Genomic DNA, 13577 nt, shown 5'->3' on the forward strand with positions numbered 1-13577 from the left:
AAATCATTGGTCACGCTCCTGTATCGCTGCCCCAGCCCTGGGACTTGATCGGTCCTGCGCTGTTTATCAGTGTGCACTGCTATGAAATGCCCGTGTGCACCGAGAGTAACGATGCCGTAATTCACTGTACGCAGGAAAAGGATGTCCGGAAGTGGAAGGAAGAATTACTAGACCAACGACGTAGGATGATGGAAGAGAAATTGCTTCATGCTGAATTTAAACGAGAGGTGCAGTTACAAGCAATTGTCAAAAAAGCCCAAGAGGAGGAAGCTAAGGTAGGTGTATCTTAGGTGCTTTGAACATTGAATTAGTTACCCAAGTCCCTTTCCGATTGTTGCATGAGAAGTGAATGTTTATCTGAAGTTTATTCTGTGCCACAGGAACAGCACTTTCCGGGCTCATGTGCAGCGTAAGGTGCAGCATCCTACCTTTGCAGTAATCCTGCGATGCTTGTGTGTATTTTATGGCATATTGAGGTATAAGTGATCTACAGTAGATAGCACATATGTGAAGCTTCAGATTGATGAGTTTTGACGTGTATATATTCCTGCAACTATCAGTACCATGAAGATTTTAAACAATTCCCTCACTCTCAAAAGTTTCTCTGTGCTGCCTTGCAATTCCCTCCTTCCTTCCTCCAACCGTTACTGCTGTTCCTGATCTGCTTTTTGTCCTATAGATGTTAACATTTTCTAGCATTTTATGTGAATGGGATCGTACAGTATGTGCTCTTTCCTCTGGCATCTTTCACTCAGCATAGTTATTTTGATTTCATCCCTGCTGATGGTATATCGGTTACTTTTTGTTGCTGAGAACTCGGTACCGCCGACCAGAAACAGCATCATTTATTACTTCAGTCACCTGTTGATGGACGTTTGTTTTCTTTCCAGTTTTCGCAATGAACATTCACGTTCTAATCTTTGTGCAGATGTGTGCCTTTATATTCTCGAGTAAATACCTGACAGTGGATTGGGAGGGTCTTATGATAGGTTCATCTTTAACTTTTAAAGAAAAAGTTTTGCAAAGTGGTTATACTGTGATATCTTCGGCTGGCGTGGCCGGCAGTGGATGTGAGTTGCAGTTAGCCACGTTCTCACCAACACTTGACGTGGTCACACATTGTAATTTTAGCCATTCTTGGTAGTGTATGTGTGTGTGGTATCTCATGTGGTCTACATTTTCAGCTGTGAACATGTTTTCATGTACTTACTTCTTATGTGCATATCTTATTTGGTGAAATATTTGTTCATACATCTTGTTCGATGTGAGATTGGTTTATTACTATTGTCTTCTTTTTGTCAACCGTACGGAAGTATAATTGGCAAATAAAGTATTAAGATACTTAAAGAGTACAGCACGGTGATGTGGTGTGCTATGCGTGGTCACAGGCTGTCCATCCCTTTACCCGTGCGCGCGTGTGTGTACGTGTGTGCGCGCGCATGTGTGCGTGTGTGAGAGCACATTGCACTGGCACAACAGTGTCCTCACGCTGCTGCATACTTGGCGACGTGTCACTGAAAGTCTGCGCCCTCTCGTGACCTCTCCGCGTGCCTTTCCCCCCAGCCCCTGGCAGCAGCCTTTTTACGCTTCGTTTCCATGAGTTTGGGGGTTTTTTGGTTCCAAGTAGAAGCGGTGCCGTGCAGTGTTTCTCTCCCTCTGTGTGGCTTTGTGCACACAGCACAGTGCCTTCCAGGTCCATGCTCGTTGTTGTGAATGGCAGCATTTCTTAGAGGATATCAGATGTCAGATAATTAGATCTGTGTTTTGCGAGTGTTTTCTCTCAGTCTGTGGATTGCCTTTTTATTTTCCTAACAATGCATTTTTAAGTTTTCAAAGTTGATGAAGTTTAATATATTGACTTTTTTCTTCCATACTTGGTAGAAAATTTTTTGTAGAAATTTTTAATTTTACAGTGAGGGAGGTCTGTGTTGTGTTTTGAGTTTTTTTTTGTATCTGGTGTGAGTTAGGGCTAAGATTCACTTTTTTTCATATGGATCACCAGTTGTTCAAAGTACTTTCCGATACATATTCAGTTGCCTTAGTCCCGCAGCTATGAGGCTGCTGGCCGTGTCGGGTGGGTCTGCATCTGAGGGTCCGAGCCGCCTACATGGCGGTAGCCGAGTGTGCCCAGCACAGGTTCCTGCTCCTATCACAGAGCGGGCCCAGGCTTTCCTTCCTGGTTTCCCTCCACCACTTCACAGCATTCTTGTGGCTTTAGAGAATGCAAACGTTAACTCCAGCTGACTTTTTTCACCTGCGTCATAAGCTACACGTTACCCATATAAACTTCTCTCTAGCAAAGCGTGGCTCTTGAGAATTAGCATACGTGAAGTTGAGGATGCAGTGTCTATGGCTCAGTATCTTGTACCTGATTGTCACTCAGTCAGAATATGTGGGGAAGAAAATAATTTGTTATTTAAGGTTTGTCCAAACTCATTCGAATAATGCGTATGTACCCAATCCTTAATGTAATTTGTGTGGCTGCAGGTTACTGTGATATTAAGTAGAACTTTGTAGGATGGTCTGTATGCCCCTTAATTTGTTTCTTGACTTAAAAGTATTTTCTATGGCAGACTTTCTTAATCAGCTGTTACCAAGGCCCGTGGGTTTGTTATATACAGTGGATTGTTACCCGTTTTTTGAGGGAAATACGAAAGAAAAGACTCATACGTCAGTGCGTTTTTGTTTTATGCCTCACCATCTGTTTATGTTATCATACAAAGACTGTTAAGTTTATTTTTGTGATACACCCGAGAATTAACTTGATTTGAAATGCACTTTCTCTGTTTCTGTTGAAGGTAAATGAAATCGCCTTCATAAATACCCTGGAAGCCCAGAATAAACGCCACGATGTCTTATCGAAACTGAAGGAATACGAGCAGAGGCTTAACGAGTTGCAGGAAGAGCGTCAGCGACGGCAGGAGGAAAAGCAAGCACGTGACGAAGCCGTTCAGGTAGATTTTCATTTGGCAAGCACTCCCCGAGCACCTGCCACATCCTGGGCACACGAGGGAGGGCGCTGTGAACACATTCCTGACTGTGAAACAAAAGACCTGGGGCGTTGTGGGGCGGGGTGTCCCAGAGGTTTCAGAAGGCTTAAGAGTTAGGAGATACCTTTCTAATTCTTTTGCCATAGGGTTATCTTTATCTGTAGTTACATAGATTTATGGTGCATGTTCTGTTACTGGTAAATAGGAGGCGAGAGAGGTGGGGCAAACTGAAACACGTCAGTATAGCCGGTAATGTGGCGGGAGCCAGCAAAAGTACTCCAGCAGGCTAAAGCACGCGGAGGGCACAGGAGTCCACACTGAGCTTCCCCTGTTTCGATGGAGTGTTTTCCACCTTGATGATGATGATGATGTGATGATGATGATGATGATGATGATGAGTGTGATTGTTAACTGGTTTTTCAGAAAACAGAGGCACAGATATAATGTGACTAGACCAGAGTCCCCCAGCTGGTGGACAGTGGGGTCTGGAAACACAATTGGGGAGCCTGAGCTGGTGCCCCCTCGCTGAAACATGCGGCCTTCCGGCCCCTCCGTCTCTGTGCCAAGGGCTTGCCTTCATAACTCCTTTCTGGAAGCTTGCCCCAGATGCGAAACCTGTCAGCTGTGCTTTGTTCGCGATGTTCAGGTGTTTCTAAAACCATTTCTAAACATGAGGCTTTCGAAGTGACTGACCAGGAAATATGATTAGGTTCTCAGAGAATATGAGTAACATAGGATCTGCTGAAAATAGCATTTATTCTGATCATTATGTGTGACACTGGGCAGTGACATGAAAACCAGACATCATCGATGTTCGATTGTCCATGTATGTCACAGCTGTGTCCCTTTCATCACTGTCATTTCACACGTGAGTCTGACATCTTGTCAAACACTTGTGCGTTAGGAAAGAAAGCGAGCACTAGAGGCAGAACGGCAGGCCCGCGTAGAGGAATTGCTAATGAAGAGGAAGGAGCAAGAAGCGCGGATCGAACAACAGAGGCAAGAAAAGGAAAAAGCCCGTGAGGATGCAGCCAGGGAAAGAGCCAGGTACCTCACGTGCTACCGAGATTTTGACCCTGACGAACGTTTTGCAGTGGGTGGGTATTCACATCAAGTTGTAAAATAAAGCCATTTGCTGTCATGCAGATTTTTTTTAGAAATAGTCCCGATACAGAAATGTTGTAGTAATTTCAATTTACAGGCATTATGACATCATATTAAAATGAAAACCTTTTGAACATTTCTGTTAGAAGGAGACTTGATATTTCCAGGTGTTTTTTTGGTTGCAGGAAATAGAGTCTGATTCTGGCTTGCTTCATTAAGCAAAGTGAAGTTTTAGGAACATACTGGGAGTATAAGTGATGGGAGGCTTGAGGGACTGGGCTTCGAGGTGGTCAGGCATCAAACGCCAGGCCACAGAGGCTCCGCCGCGGTCTTTCAGCGGAAACAGCCTGGTCAGCATGTTGTCACTCTCATTATGATAGATGACCGTTAGCCATCCCTACATTTTACAGTCACTTGTTTAAGATGCAAAGGGCCAGGAAAAAGCGTTTCATTGGCGAAACCTAAGTCCCTTTTGGTGTATATCCTGCTGCCGTGATTTTTTCCTGACCTTTTAATTGTGGCAGATTCGGTGGATGAGAAAATTTACTGTCCAAGATTAAAGATAAGACTGAGCAATTTTTGCATACTTATCAGCTATTCAGTTTTTTAAAAAATATGTAATGCCTATTCCAGTTTTTGCCTGTTTATTGGGATCTATTTTATTGATGTGTAGGAATTACCCTTAGTAGAAACTACCTCCTTATCAGATACACGTATTGCACATAGATTTGGTGGGTTGTGGCTTGCTTTTCACTCTTGTTATGATGTCTTTGGATGAATATAATCCTTGACTGCGGTGTAGGAAAACTGAGCAAGCTGTGCTTGTGCTTCCTGAGCTTGTGTATGAAATCCCTTTTTGTCCTGAGTCAGAAGATACTCTTTAAAATGTCATAATTTTTTTTAATAGTACAGTGTTTACTAAGAATTGATTTTATTGTGTCGTTTGAGTAGAAGTACAATTGCATGTGTTTTCATGTGAATACCCTAACACGTGTTATTGAAAAATCAACTTTTTCTTGCTGATCTACAAAGTTTTCTGACATAAACCAAGTTTCCATGGATGCCTGGGTCTGTTTGTGGGCTCTGTCTTCCGGGCCAGGATCACTTTTTTTTAACTCTCTGCTTTAATTATCGAAGCTTTGTAGTAATTCTCGCTGTTTACTGCTATCACTCACTTGCTTTGTTATCAGGACCATCGTGGCCCTTTCACATTTCCGTGTGACTGTGATTTGTCTTGGTCGGTTCTCTTCGTGATTGTCTGACTCTTTCTTGTTTTCCATCAGATTGGGGAGTGTCTGGCTGTTCTTTCTCCGAGTCTTTAATTGCCACTTCTCTTGAGGTTCCTCTGAGCTCTCAGCGTCTCAGCTTTCCTGTGGTTTTGATGCCCTTGAGTAGGGAGGAGCGGTCAGGTGTTTGGGGGAATGTTCCCCAGCTAGGAGTTGACGGATGCTTTCTCATGGATAGTTCAGGGTTACGGTCTCTGACGGAAGGACCACAGGGGTAGATGTTAGTTTGTGTTCCCGACAAGTCAGAAGTCCCTGCTCGCAACAGGACCTGGCCACTGATGTGTTCCCCTTGATCCCTGGCGAAGATAGTGTTTGTCAGGGTTCTTCACTGTGTCAGTCACTGTGAAGACCTCCCCGTGCTCTGCTCCTGGGATGTGTTTTTTATCCTCTGGATTGTAAACCAGTGTTGTGTCACTCACTTTTTTGCTCAGCTTGTTCGCCCTTTGGACCTTGGGAGCCCTTCACGTGGCCCATGGCCCTCAGACGCACTTCGGCTGCTTCTGAGACGTCCTTCCTGTCTGGCAGCTCAGGACGCCCCAGACCCGTTGCTTCATCTGTGCTCCTCCCAGAGTCAGCTATGTGTCCGAGGATGACTCATTCCTTCTACTGGAACACTTTTTAAAAATGTTTTTCTTTCTCTGCTGAGATTCCCAATTCGTTAAATCATTGTCTTAATATTTTTCTTTATTTTGGTGTACTTTTAATTATCTGAACATGTTTCTAATAGCTGTTTTGTAGCCTTTGCTCAGTCCAGCAGTGACCTCACTCAGAGTTTCGATGGAAGCGTGGCCATCCCTCTCTGCGTGTCTCATAATGTCTTTGTGATTGTTTCCTCTCCTCTCTGTTTGTGAGTTCATGCTTCCTCTGTTCTTTTCTTGTGGTTTTACTGGCATATTTAAGTGACAGTCCTAGAGCTAGCGTTTAAACCCCTGCCTGGGTCCAGAAACCTAGTTCATAACCCGTCATCTCGGTTGCTTTCCAAACACTTAATGAGCAGTACATCTGGGACTTAACAGGCACTTACAAAAATAATACTAAAAAACAATAACTCTTTAGTATACATAAGCCTATGAACTCTAATCGAATTTTTAACCACGAGGTTTGTTCCTCCACTGTGTTCTCACAGGGACAGGGAGGAGCGGCTGGCCGCACTCACAGCCGCACAGCAGGAGGCTGTGGAGGAGCTGCAGAAAAAAATCCAGCTCAAGGTGGGGACTCGCATCTTCATGTGACGCTTCAGAGCTGTGGGTGGGGCGTCAGAGTGAGGTCTTGTTCACTGAACTGATTGTACGGAAACTTGACTCAGTGCGCATTCCTGCTCTTTGTAGAGCAAGACATGTGACTCGGCTGCCATCACATGGGCTCGTTCAGCTATCCAAAAACTAAATTTATTTTAACAAGATAAAGTGATTGAGAGAAAAAATTAAACACACTTTAACATTTCTTGTTTTTACTGGGCAGTGATTTGTACGCTTGTAGCTCGGCAGATTATGATGAACTGGTGTTTTCTAGAAACTCCTCCGTGAGCGCTGCGGTTCCTGGCAGTGTGAATGCTTCAGTCTGTCGCATGTTGCCTCCTCACGGAGATCATGGGTTCCGCGTGGTGGCGCACCGCGCTTTGCTGTCGGTGTGGTCCCAGGGCCCTGTCACGCACTTCAGTTGAATACAGTGCATATTTGTTGAGCTTGTGGTGGGCGTGGGGACAGAGATGAGTAAGACACGATTCCAAGTTTCAGGAAACTCGTACTCCAGTGCTATGTTCCATGCAAAGCAGATCACATGCATGCGGATAAAGGTTCACACAGAGTGCTGGGGAGTACAGAGGGGCTCTCGGTCTTCATGGAGAGTGTCGGGGAAGTAATTTCAGAGGATAATTCCTGAGCTGAACCTTAAAAGATGGTTCACATGTATAGGAAAATGGGTCACTGGGTGGAACGCTGTTGCAGCCGTACGAAACTGTGTGTGTGTGGAGCCAGAAGTCCGAAGTGGTGCTCCTTGGCGTGTTTGCTTTTTGTTTTCCGGGAAGTCACTGGAGGTCCAGACAGCTGCAAGCGCAGTGGGTGGGGTGGAGGCCTTTTCTGCTGCGAAGATACGCTGGGTCCTCACCTGTGGGTCAGCATTTCCTACAGTTGTTCAGAAGTGCTTCCTAAAGGCGTGCTGTGTGTAACAAGTGGGTGAAGTGTTGCTTAATACGAGCTACATTTATTGAGTCTGGCCTGACACACAGTGACATGCTACAGGCTATATGAAGTTACATTTTAAGAGCCCTTTTAGCTTTCGCTTACTCTTTTCCACATTTACTTGACTGTGGAACCTCTTCCACAAGCACCGATAACGCCCCATGGTGCGGCTGCACGGAGCCACCGTAGGAAACGTGGCTGTATGTGCAGCAGAGATTTAAGGGCTTTATGTAAATTGTCCTCCATGTTCAAGTTAACGTTGAATTAAGGTGTTCTCTGATTGTTTTATAGAAATATTTTTTCAATTATCAGTGTAAGTTGAATAATGTTGTGTATTTTCACACTATGGCTTCACCGGCAGCATGACGAAAGCGTCCGGAGGCACATGGAGCAGATGGAACAAAGGAAGGAAAAGGCTGCTGAGTTAAGCAGTGGGCGCCATGCGAGCACTGACTACGCCCCCAAACTGACCCCTTACGAGAGGAAGAAGCAGTGTTCGCTGTGCAGTGTCCTGGTGGGTGGTCCTGACCAGCATGCTGGAGATACAGTATAAGTCACTACTGCAGTTTACGGGGCTGCAAGAATATGCTCTGCTTGATTTTTAAAGCTCACATGAAGGCATCTGCTGAGTACCATGAATTCCGGTTTTAGTTAGGGGGTTTTTTTTATATGCAAAGTAAGTAGTACAAAAGTAATATCAGCATTTAGGAGCAGAACTACGCAGCTGCCGCTGGAATGGAAGTGCACCGGCTTAGTGGTAGCCTGAGGCAGTACTTTTCAGTGTTGGAACCAAAAAAAGAAAAGGAATGTTTTCAGTGCCAAAACTTGAACCCCGATACTTGGAGGAAGTGACATCCCGTGAAGGTGGACTGTAACAGCATGCCCTTTTTTTGACCATGTCTACTCTAGAGGATTCTCAGAATTGCATCCTAAAGAAAACGTTTTTAAGCCTAACACGTAAATACTAGAGTGATGTCAGCCTGCGTAGAGTGTAATGGGTTGAATGGGAAACACTTAAAATGAGTTGTAAGTCCGCGTTGATCTCATTGCTTTGGTCATGTGCTTTCAGATCTCTTCAGAGGTGTATCTGTTCAGCCACATTAAGGGAAGGAAGCACCAGCAGGCGGTGAGAGAGAGCAGCAGCATCCAAGGGCGGGAGCTGTCCGACGAGGAAGTGGTGAGCTCTCCTCTTTCCTTCCACGCCTTCCCACAGAGGGTTCCACGCCCTGTGTGTGTCTGTGGTTACCGACAACTCTGTAACGCTTAATAACTACACTAGTATACAAATGTGTTATTATTTTAGTGCACATATTAACGAGAAACATAGAAGTGAGAATTAAATACTGCTTTTTATATAATTTCAGTATAAAATAGGTTATGGCATTTTTATACTTTAATGATATAAAGAATCATTAGTGATTCTCTACATTTCTTGGCAAACAGTTGCCAATATAAATTTCATATAAAATAGCATGCTATTTTGTAGGATAGTATATATGATAATGTGCTAATTTAATGATAGTATATGATTTAGAAATTTTTGGAAATGCATTATTTATCTATTTATAATTATTATTATTTCAATGGAATTTAGATTTGTATAAGTACTTTTATAAACTTTCCTATCCAACTGTTTTGAGACATGGGCGGCATTACTAATCTATGAACTCAGTGGTTTTATTTGTAATAACAAACTTCTAAAACTACGCAAAGATGAAAGTTCATTTTTGTCAAGCATCTCTTAGGCAGCCTGGGGAAGGTTATCATGGTTCTTTGAGGGCCTTGCTGAGCGTAGGTGCAGGCGTATATGTAACACCCCCCTTTTAATCCTCACCCAAGGACATGTTTACTGGTTGAGAGAGAGAGGGAGAGACACTGATATGAAAGAGGAAAACATCGATCGGGTGCCTCCCATACGCACCCCGACCAGGGGTCGAACCTGCAACCTTCTGGTGCACGGGATGGTGCTCCCACCAGCTGAGCCACCCTCTGAGGTCACGTGTTTGTGTTTTAAGCTAAGGGTTAGTACAAAAGAGTTAAAATTTTAAAGTTTATAAAGTACAAAAATTACGGAAAGCCAAGGTAGTTTAATTATCAAAGACAGATAATTTTAAAAATAAATGTAATGTAGCCCAAGCGCACAGTGTTTCATAAAGTCCTCGGTCGTGTGCAGTCCTGCGCTAGACTTCATATTCACTCCCCACTCAGCCTCACCCAGACGGTTTCCAGTCCTGCGAGCCCACGCGTGGCAAGCGCCCCACACAGGCGCACCACTTTACTGCACCTTCTCTATGTTTAGATGCAGAAATCCTTGCCCCTGCGTTACAGTTGATACAGCGTTCAGTGCAGTGACCCGCTGTGCAGACCGGGGCCTGGGAACAGCAGGCCACAGCGCACAGCCCATGTGTGTGGTCGGCTGCAGCTTCTAGGCGCATAAGTGCCTCTGGGACGTTTGCACAGCAGTGAAAGCCACTGTCGCATTTCTCAGAAACCGGGATTGCTATCACGAAGCCATGCGTAACTGTACTAATTTTTGGTTATAACCCCTTCTTCCCAAACACATGTGTGCAGTATAGCACAGGAGTTACACGATATAGGAAGGCAATGTTTTATTTCTCACATGGCAATTTCATTTTCAATCAGTGAAGGTATCCATAGGAAACATACTTGTTCTACTTAAAGTTATTACTTGTCATCTGTGATGTCTTTATGTTATATACATAAGGTCTGTGACCCTTCTTCTCTGACACACAGATTTTATTTATACCACCTCTGACCTAATAAAACTGTACCTTTGACCTCATGCATTTGACATACCAGATAACTTACTCTTGATCTTTGACACATTTTAAGGCTGTTAAATATAATAAGTAGTTGCCCCGAAAGAAAGGTTTAGTGTTTTGTGTTTTTATTTTAATTTAACCAGGAAATTTTTAATGTTTCTTGAGCCTTCACACAAAGAGCTGTTAGATGTTTGATTTTCTCTCTCTTATTATCTTAGAATTCAAATCATGAAAGTATGTGATTTTTTTTGAAGGTCAAAGCAAATGGGTGCCAGTTAAATGCATTCCGGAATTTAACGTTTTTGTGTGCATTGATAGAGAAATAATGAAGTTTGTTTTAATTAATACTAATTTTTTTGATAGTTTGCTGTGTGATTCATCTGGAGAAGCTGGTACTGATTTTTGTGGGAGTTGCATGAAGTACATTTAACCCTATGTAAAGAATTAGGTCAAAGAGTTAATTTTTTAAAAATTTTGAATCCATCATTTTCTCTGTGAGACTCCTTGGCTTTACAAGCATGCAAATTATACAAGTTCTGTATGTAAGCCTGTGTATATAAATATATAGAAAGTAATCGTTCATTTTCATTTAATTCATGGAAAGTATGAAAAGGATTTTCAAGAAGGATCTTAAATTAATCATAATTTATTGGATGTTTACGAGCAAGTGTGGCTTTACAAATTCCAAATTAGTATACAACTTGGAAAAATATGCTACCTAGGCGATTGAAGGAAAAAGTGAAATTTTAAAGTAGCAGAAACATAAAGACACCCCTGTGTTTACTGAAATAATAAGTCGAGCTCCTTGGCCAGAGTGTGGCGAGCATTGAGGTGGAGGAAGTAGCAGACACCTCTGAGAGTTGATGGCAGTCTGGGAAATAATGGACAATTCCTAATTGATTCGTTCCTTTCCTTACCTTGCTTACCTTCTGTGGATAGAAGCAGAAGTATTTACTCTCTTGTTATAAGATATTTTCTTGTGAAGAAAATATCTTGTCTGCTTTTCAACAGAAAATCAAGGAAATGAACAAACTAGTACTCATTTAGAATAAATCATTTTCCCCCCCAATACATCAGTAAGTTAAGTTTTAAGTTAGAGAAATAATCCAAAAACATCTTACCTTTTTCAGACCAAAACTCCCATTGCCTTCATTTTCTCTTTATGGGATGGGAGGCATTAGTGGTTCTGTGTGTGAGAGCGTGAGAGAGTCGGAGAGCACGCATGTGCATTCAGCGTAGAGTGCACACACATGGGACTGATTGCCACGAGTGTACTTTTTCCACCTTCTGGAATTCTTACGGTGGGACATTCACTCACAGTGTAATCAGGATGTGCAGAGACTGCATGGCTCTCTATCCATAGCTGACGTGGCCTCCTTCATCCTTCTAAGCCTTCGTGTGATCCAATAATTTAAAAAGTTTCTCTAGTTAGTACACAGCCTGTTTTGAAAGACAGTTGTTGGTCCCCAGCCGCTTGCTCCTTCTTACTGTGGCATCGGTGTGTGGAAGAGCATGGCCGACACGACCCCATGTCAGGAGGCCAAGTTGGGTCTTGATACGAATGCCCCGTCTTTTCTGATTTTCAATGTGTGTCCCTGGTTCACCTGTTCACTTAAGTGCTGTCTGCGCCACCGCTTTGAAGAGTGGCTGGTGAGCTCGTGATCTGCTCTTTCCAGGCCTCCCCTCAGTCTTCCCTGCCTGCACATCTCTGAGTCTTGGACATAATCTTTGTTCCATCCCCTCGAAGGCCATCTGGCTTCCACCAGCCACAGGTTCGCAGCACACGAGAACGAGGCCTTCGGGAAAGCTGCGCCGCCGAGCCTTTCCTGACCGCAGAACGTGGCGTGCAAGCAGAGCCCAGCCAGCACCGTGCGGGGACAGCTGCAGACACGGTCCTCTCCAGCGTGGCCTTGCTCTCCCTTACCGACCGCACCTGTCTTCCGGGAAAATTCACTGTCTTTCTCATTTTCCCTTTCCATCTCCAAATTTCTTTGCCTGAAAAGATAGAATTTACTTTAATCTCTTCTTCCTCTTTATTCTGACCAAGTAACAGCCTTATTCTGTGACTCCTACACAGCTCTCATAATACAGTTACACCGAACACATGTGAAGAGTCAACCACACAACTAGGGTTCGTCAGCCTGGTGTTTGTATGGTGTATCTGTGTCTGCTTTTAAATGTTCTGATGAGATTCATTGTATATACCCAAGGGCATTAGATGTATATAGGCTACCAGCACAACGATAGTGAAGCAATTCTCTATGACATACCCCCCACTCAGGTTAGAGAGAATGCCCTGGCAGGAAATTCTGGGTTTTTGTTGTTGTTTGTATGCGCTTTTGTTTGTGGAAGATATTTTCACTGGGTGTAGACGTGTAGCTTGACAGTTATTTCCGAGAATTGAGTGGGTGTTGTTTGCTGTCTTCTTGCTTCTATCTCTCTTTCCATCTCTAATAGGCTGAGTTTGTTCCTCTTTATTCTTTTTCAGAATTGCCCTGGGTCTTTCTCTGCTTTTCAGTTTGTATATGAGCTTTGCAATTAATTTATTAAGCTGGGAAAATCCCGTTAGAATTTCGGTTAAGACTGTGTTGAGGTTACAGATGGGGTTGGCGACAGTAGCTACCTCTCGGACACTCTCTCCGCAGCGTGCGGGGGTCTCCCGTCTCGGACTCGAGTGCGCACCTACTTTCCGTCACTGAATTGCTAAACACTTCTTACAGGCTCATTCTGTTCTCAAATAATGAATGGGCTTTAGAAGGATTTTCAGTTTCAGTTTTTATTTCCTTTTAAACAAAGAGGTGTCTCTAAGGTCATAGGTTAGAAGGGTGGCAGGGCCTTTTGTTAGGGTTTCTGTGTGAGTGGAGTGTTGAGCATGTGAGGTGACCCCGCATTTGACTGGCATCTGGCACAGGAGCAGCTTAGTCCTCTGTGTGGTGCTCAGTTTTGAAATAAGCACCGTCAAGTGAGGACTGCTTTGTTTTCCATTTCAACTTTTATTGCATTATGGTCAGATATTTTGGCTAGATAGCGTCTATTTGGGGAAGTTTATTGATTTCTTTATAGCTTAATACATTATACAACTTCAAGTGTAATGTTTTCTCTCTGGGTACATCTAATATATTTGATCAGATTTGTTCATTGTTATGCAAATATTTTTACTGTCTTAAGACTTTGTTGTCCTTATTAATGATAACTTTTTCTGAAAAATTGAAGGACTGCTAATTATACTGTTAC

General features: G+C 43.4%; 1 protein-coding gene across 6 annotated transcripts in view; it reads left to right on the top strand.

Annotated features, from left to right (window-relative positions):
• SCAPER (S-phase cyclin A associated protein in the ER) overlaps positions 1–13577 on the top strand; it is a 147886-nt gene that overhangs the window by 33348 nt on the left and 100961 nt on the right. For all 6 annotated transcript variants that reach the window (XM_024561821.2, XM_024561822.2, XM_045196660.2 and 3 more), the window contains 6 exons: positions 135–275; positions 2799–2954; positions 3895–4037; positions 6507–6588; positions 7922–8074; positions 8630–8737. In XM_024561821.2, the coding sequence (XP_024417589.1) occupies positions 135–275; positions 2799–2954; positions 3895–4037; positions 6507–6588; positions 7922–8074; positions 8630–8737 (783 nt within the window). The remainder of the gene's footprint in view (positions 1–134; positions 276–2798; positions 2955–3894; positions 4038–6506; positions 6589–7921; positions 8075–8629; positions 8738–13577) is intronic.

Source organism: Desmodus rotundus, chromosome 10 (genome assembly GCF_022682495.2).
Source record: "Desmodus rotundus isolate HL8 chromosome 10, HLdesRot8A.1, whole genome shotgun sequence".
Taxonomy (NCBI): domain Eukaryota; kingdom Metazoa; phylum Chordata; class Mammalia; order Chiroptera; family Phyllostomidae; genus Desmodus; species Desmodus rotundus.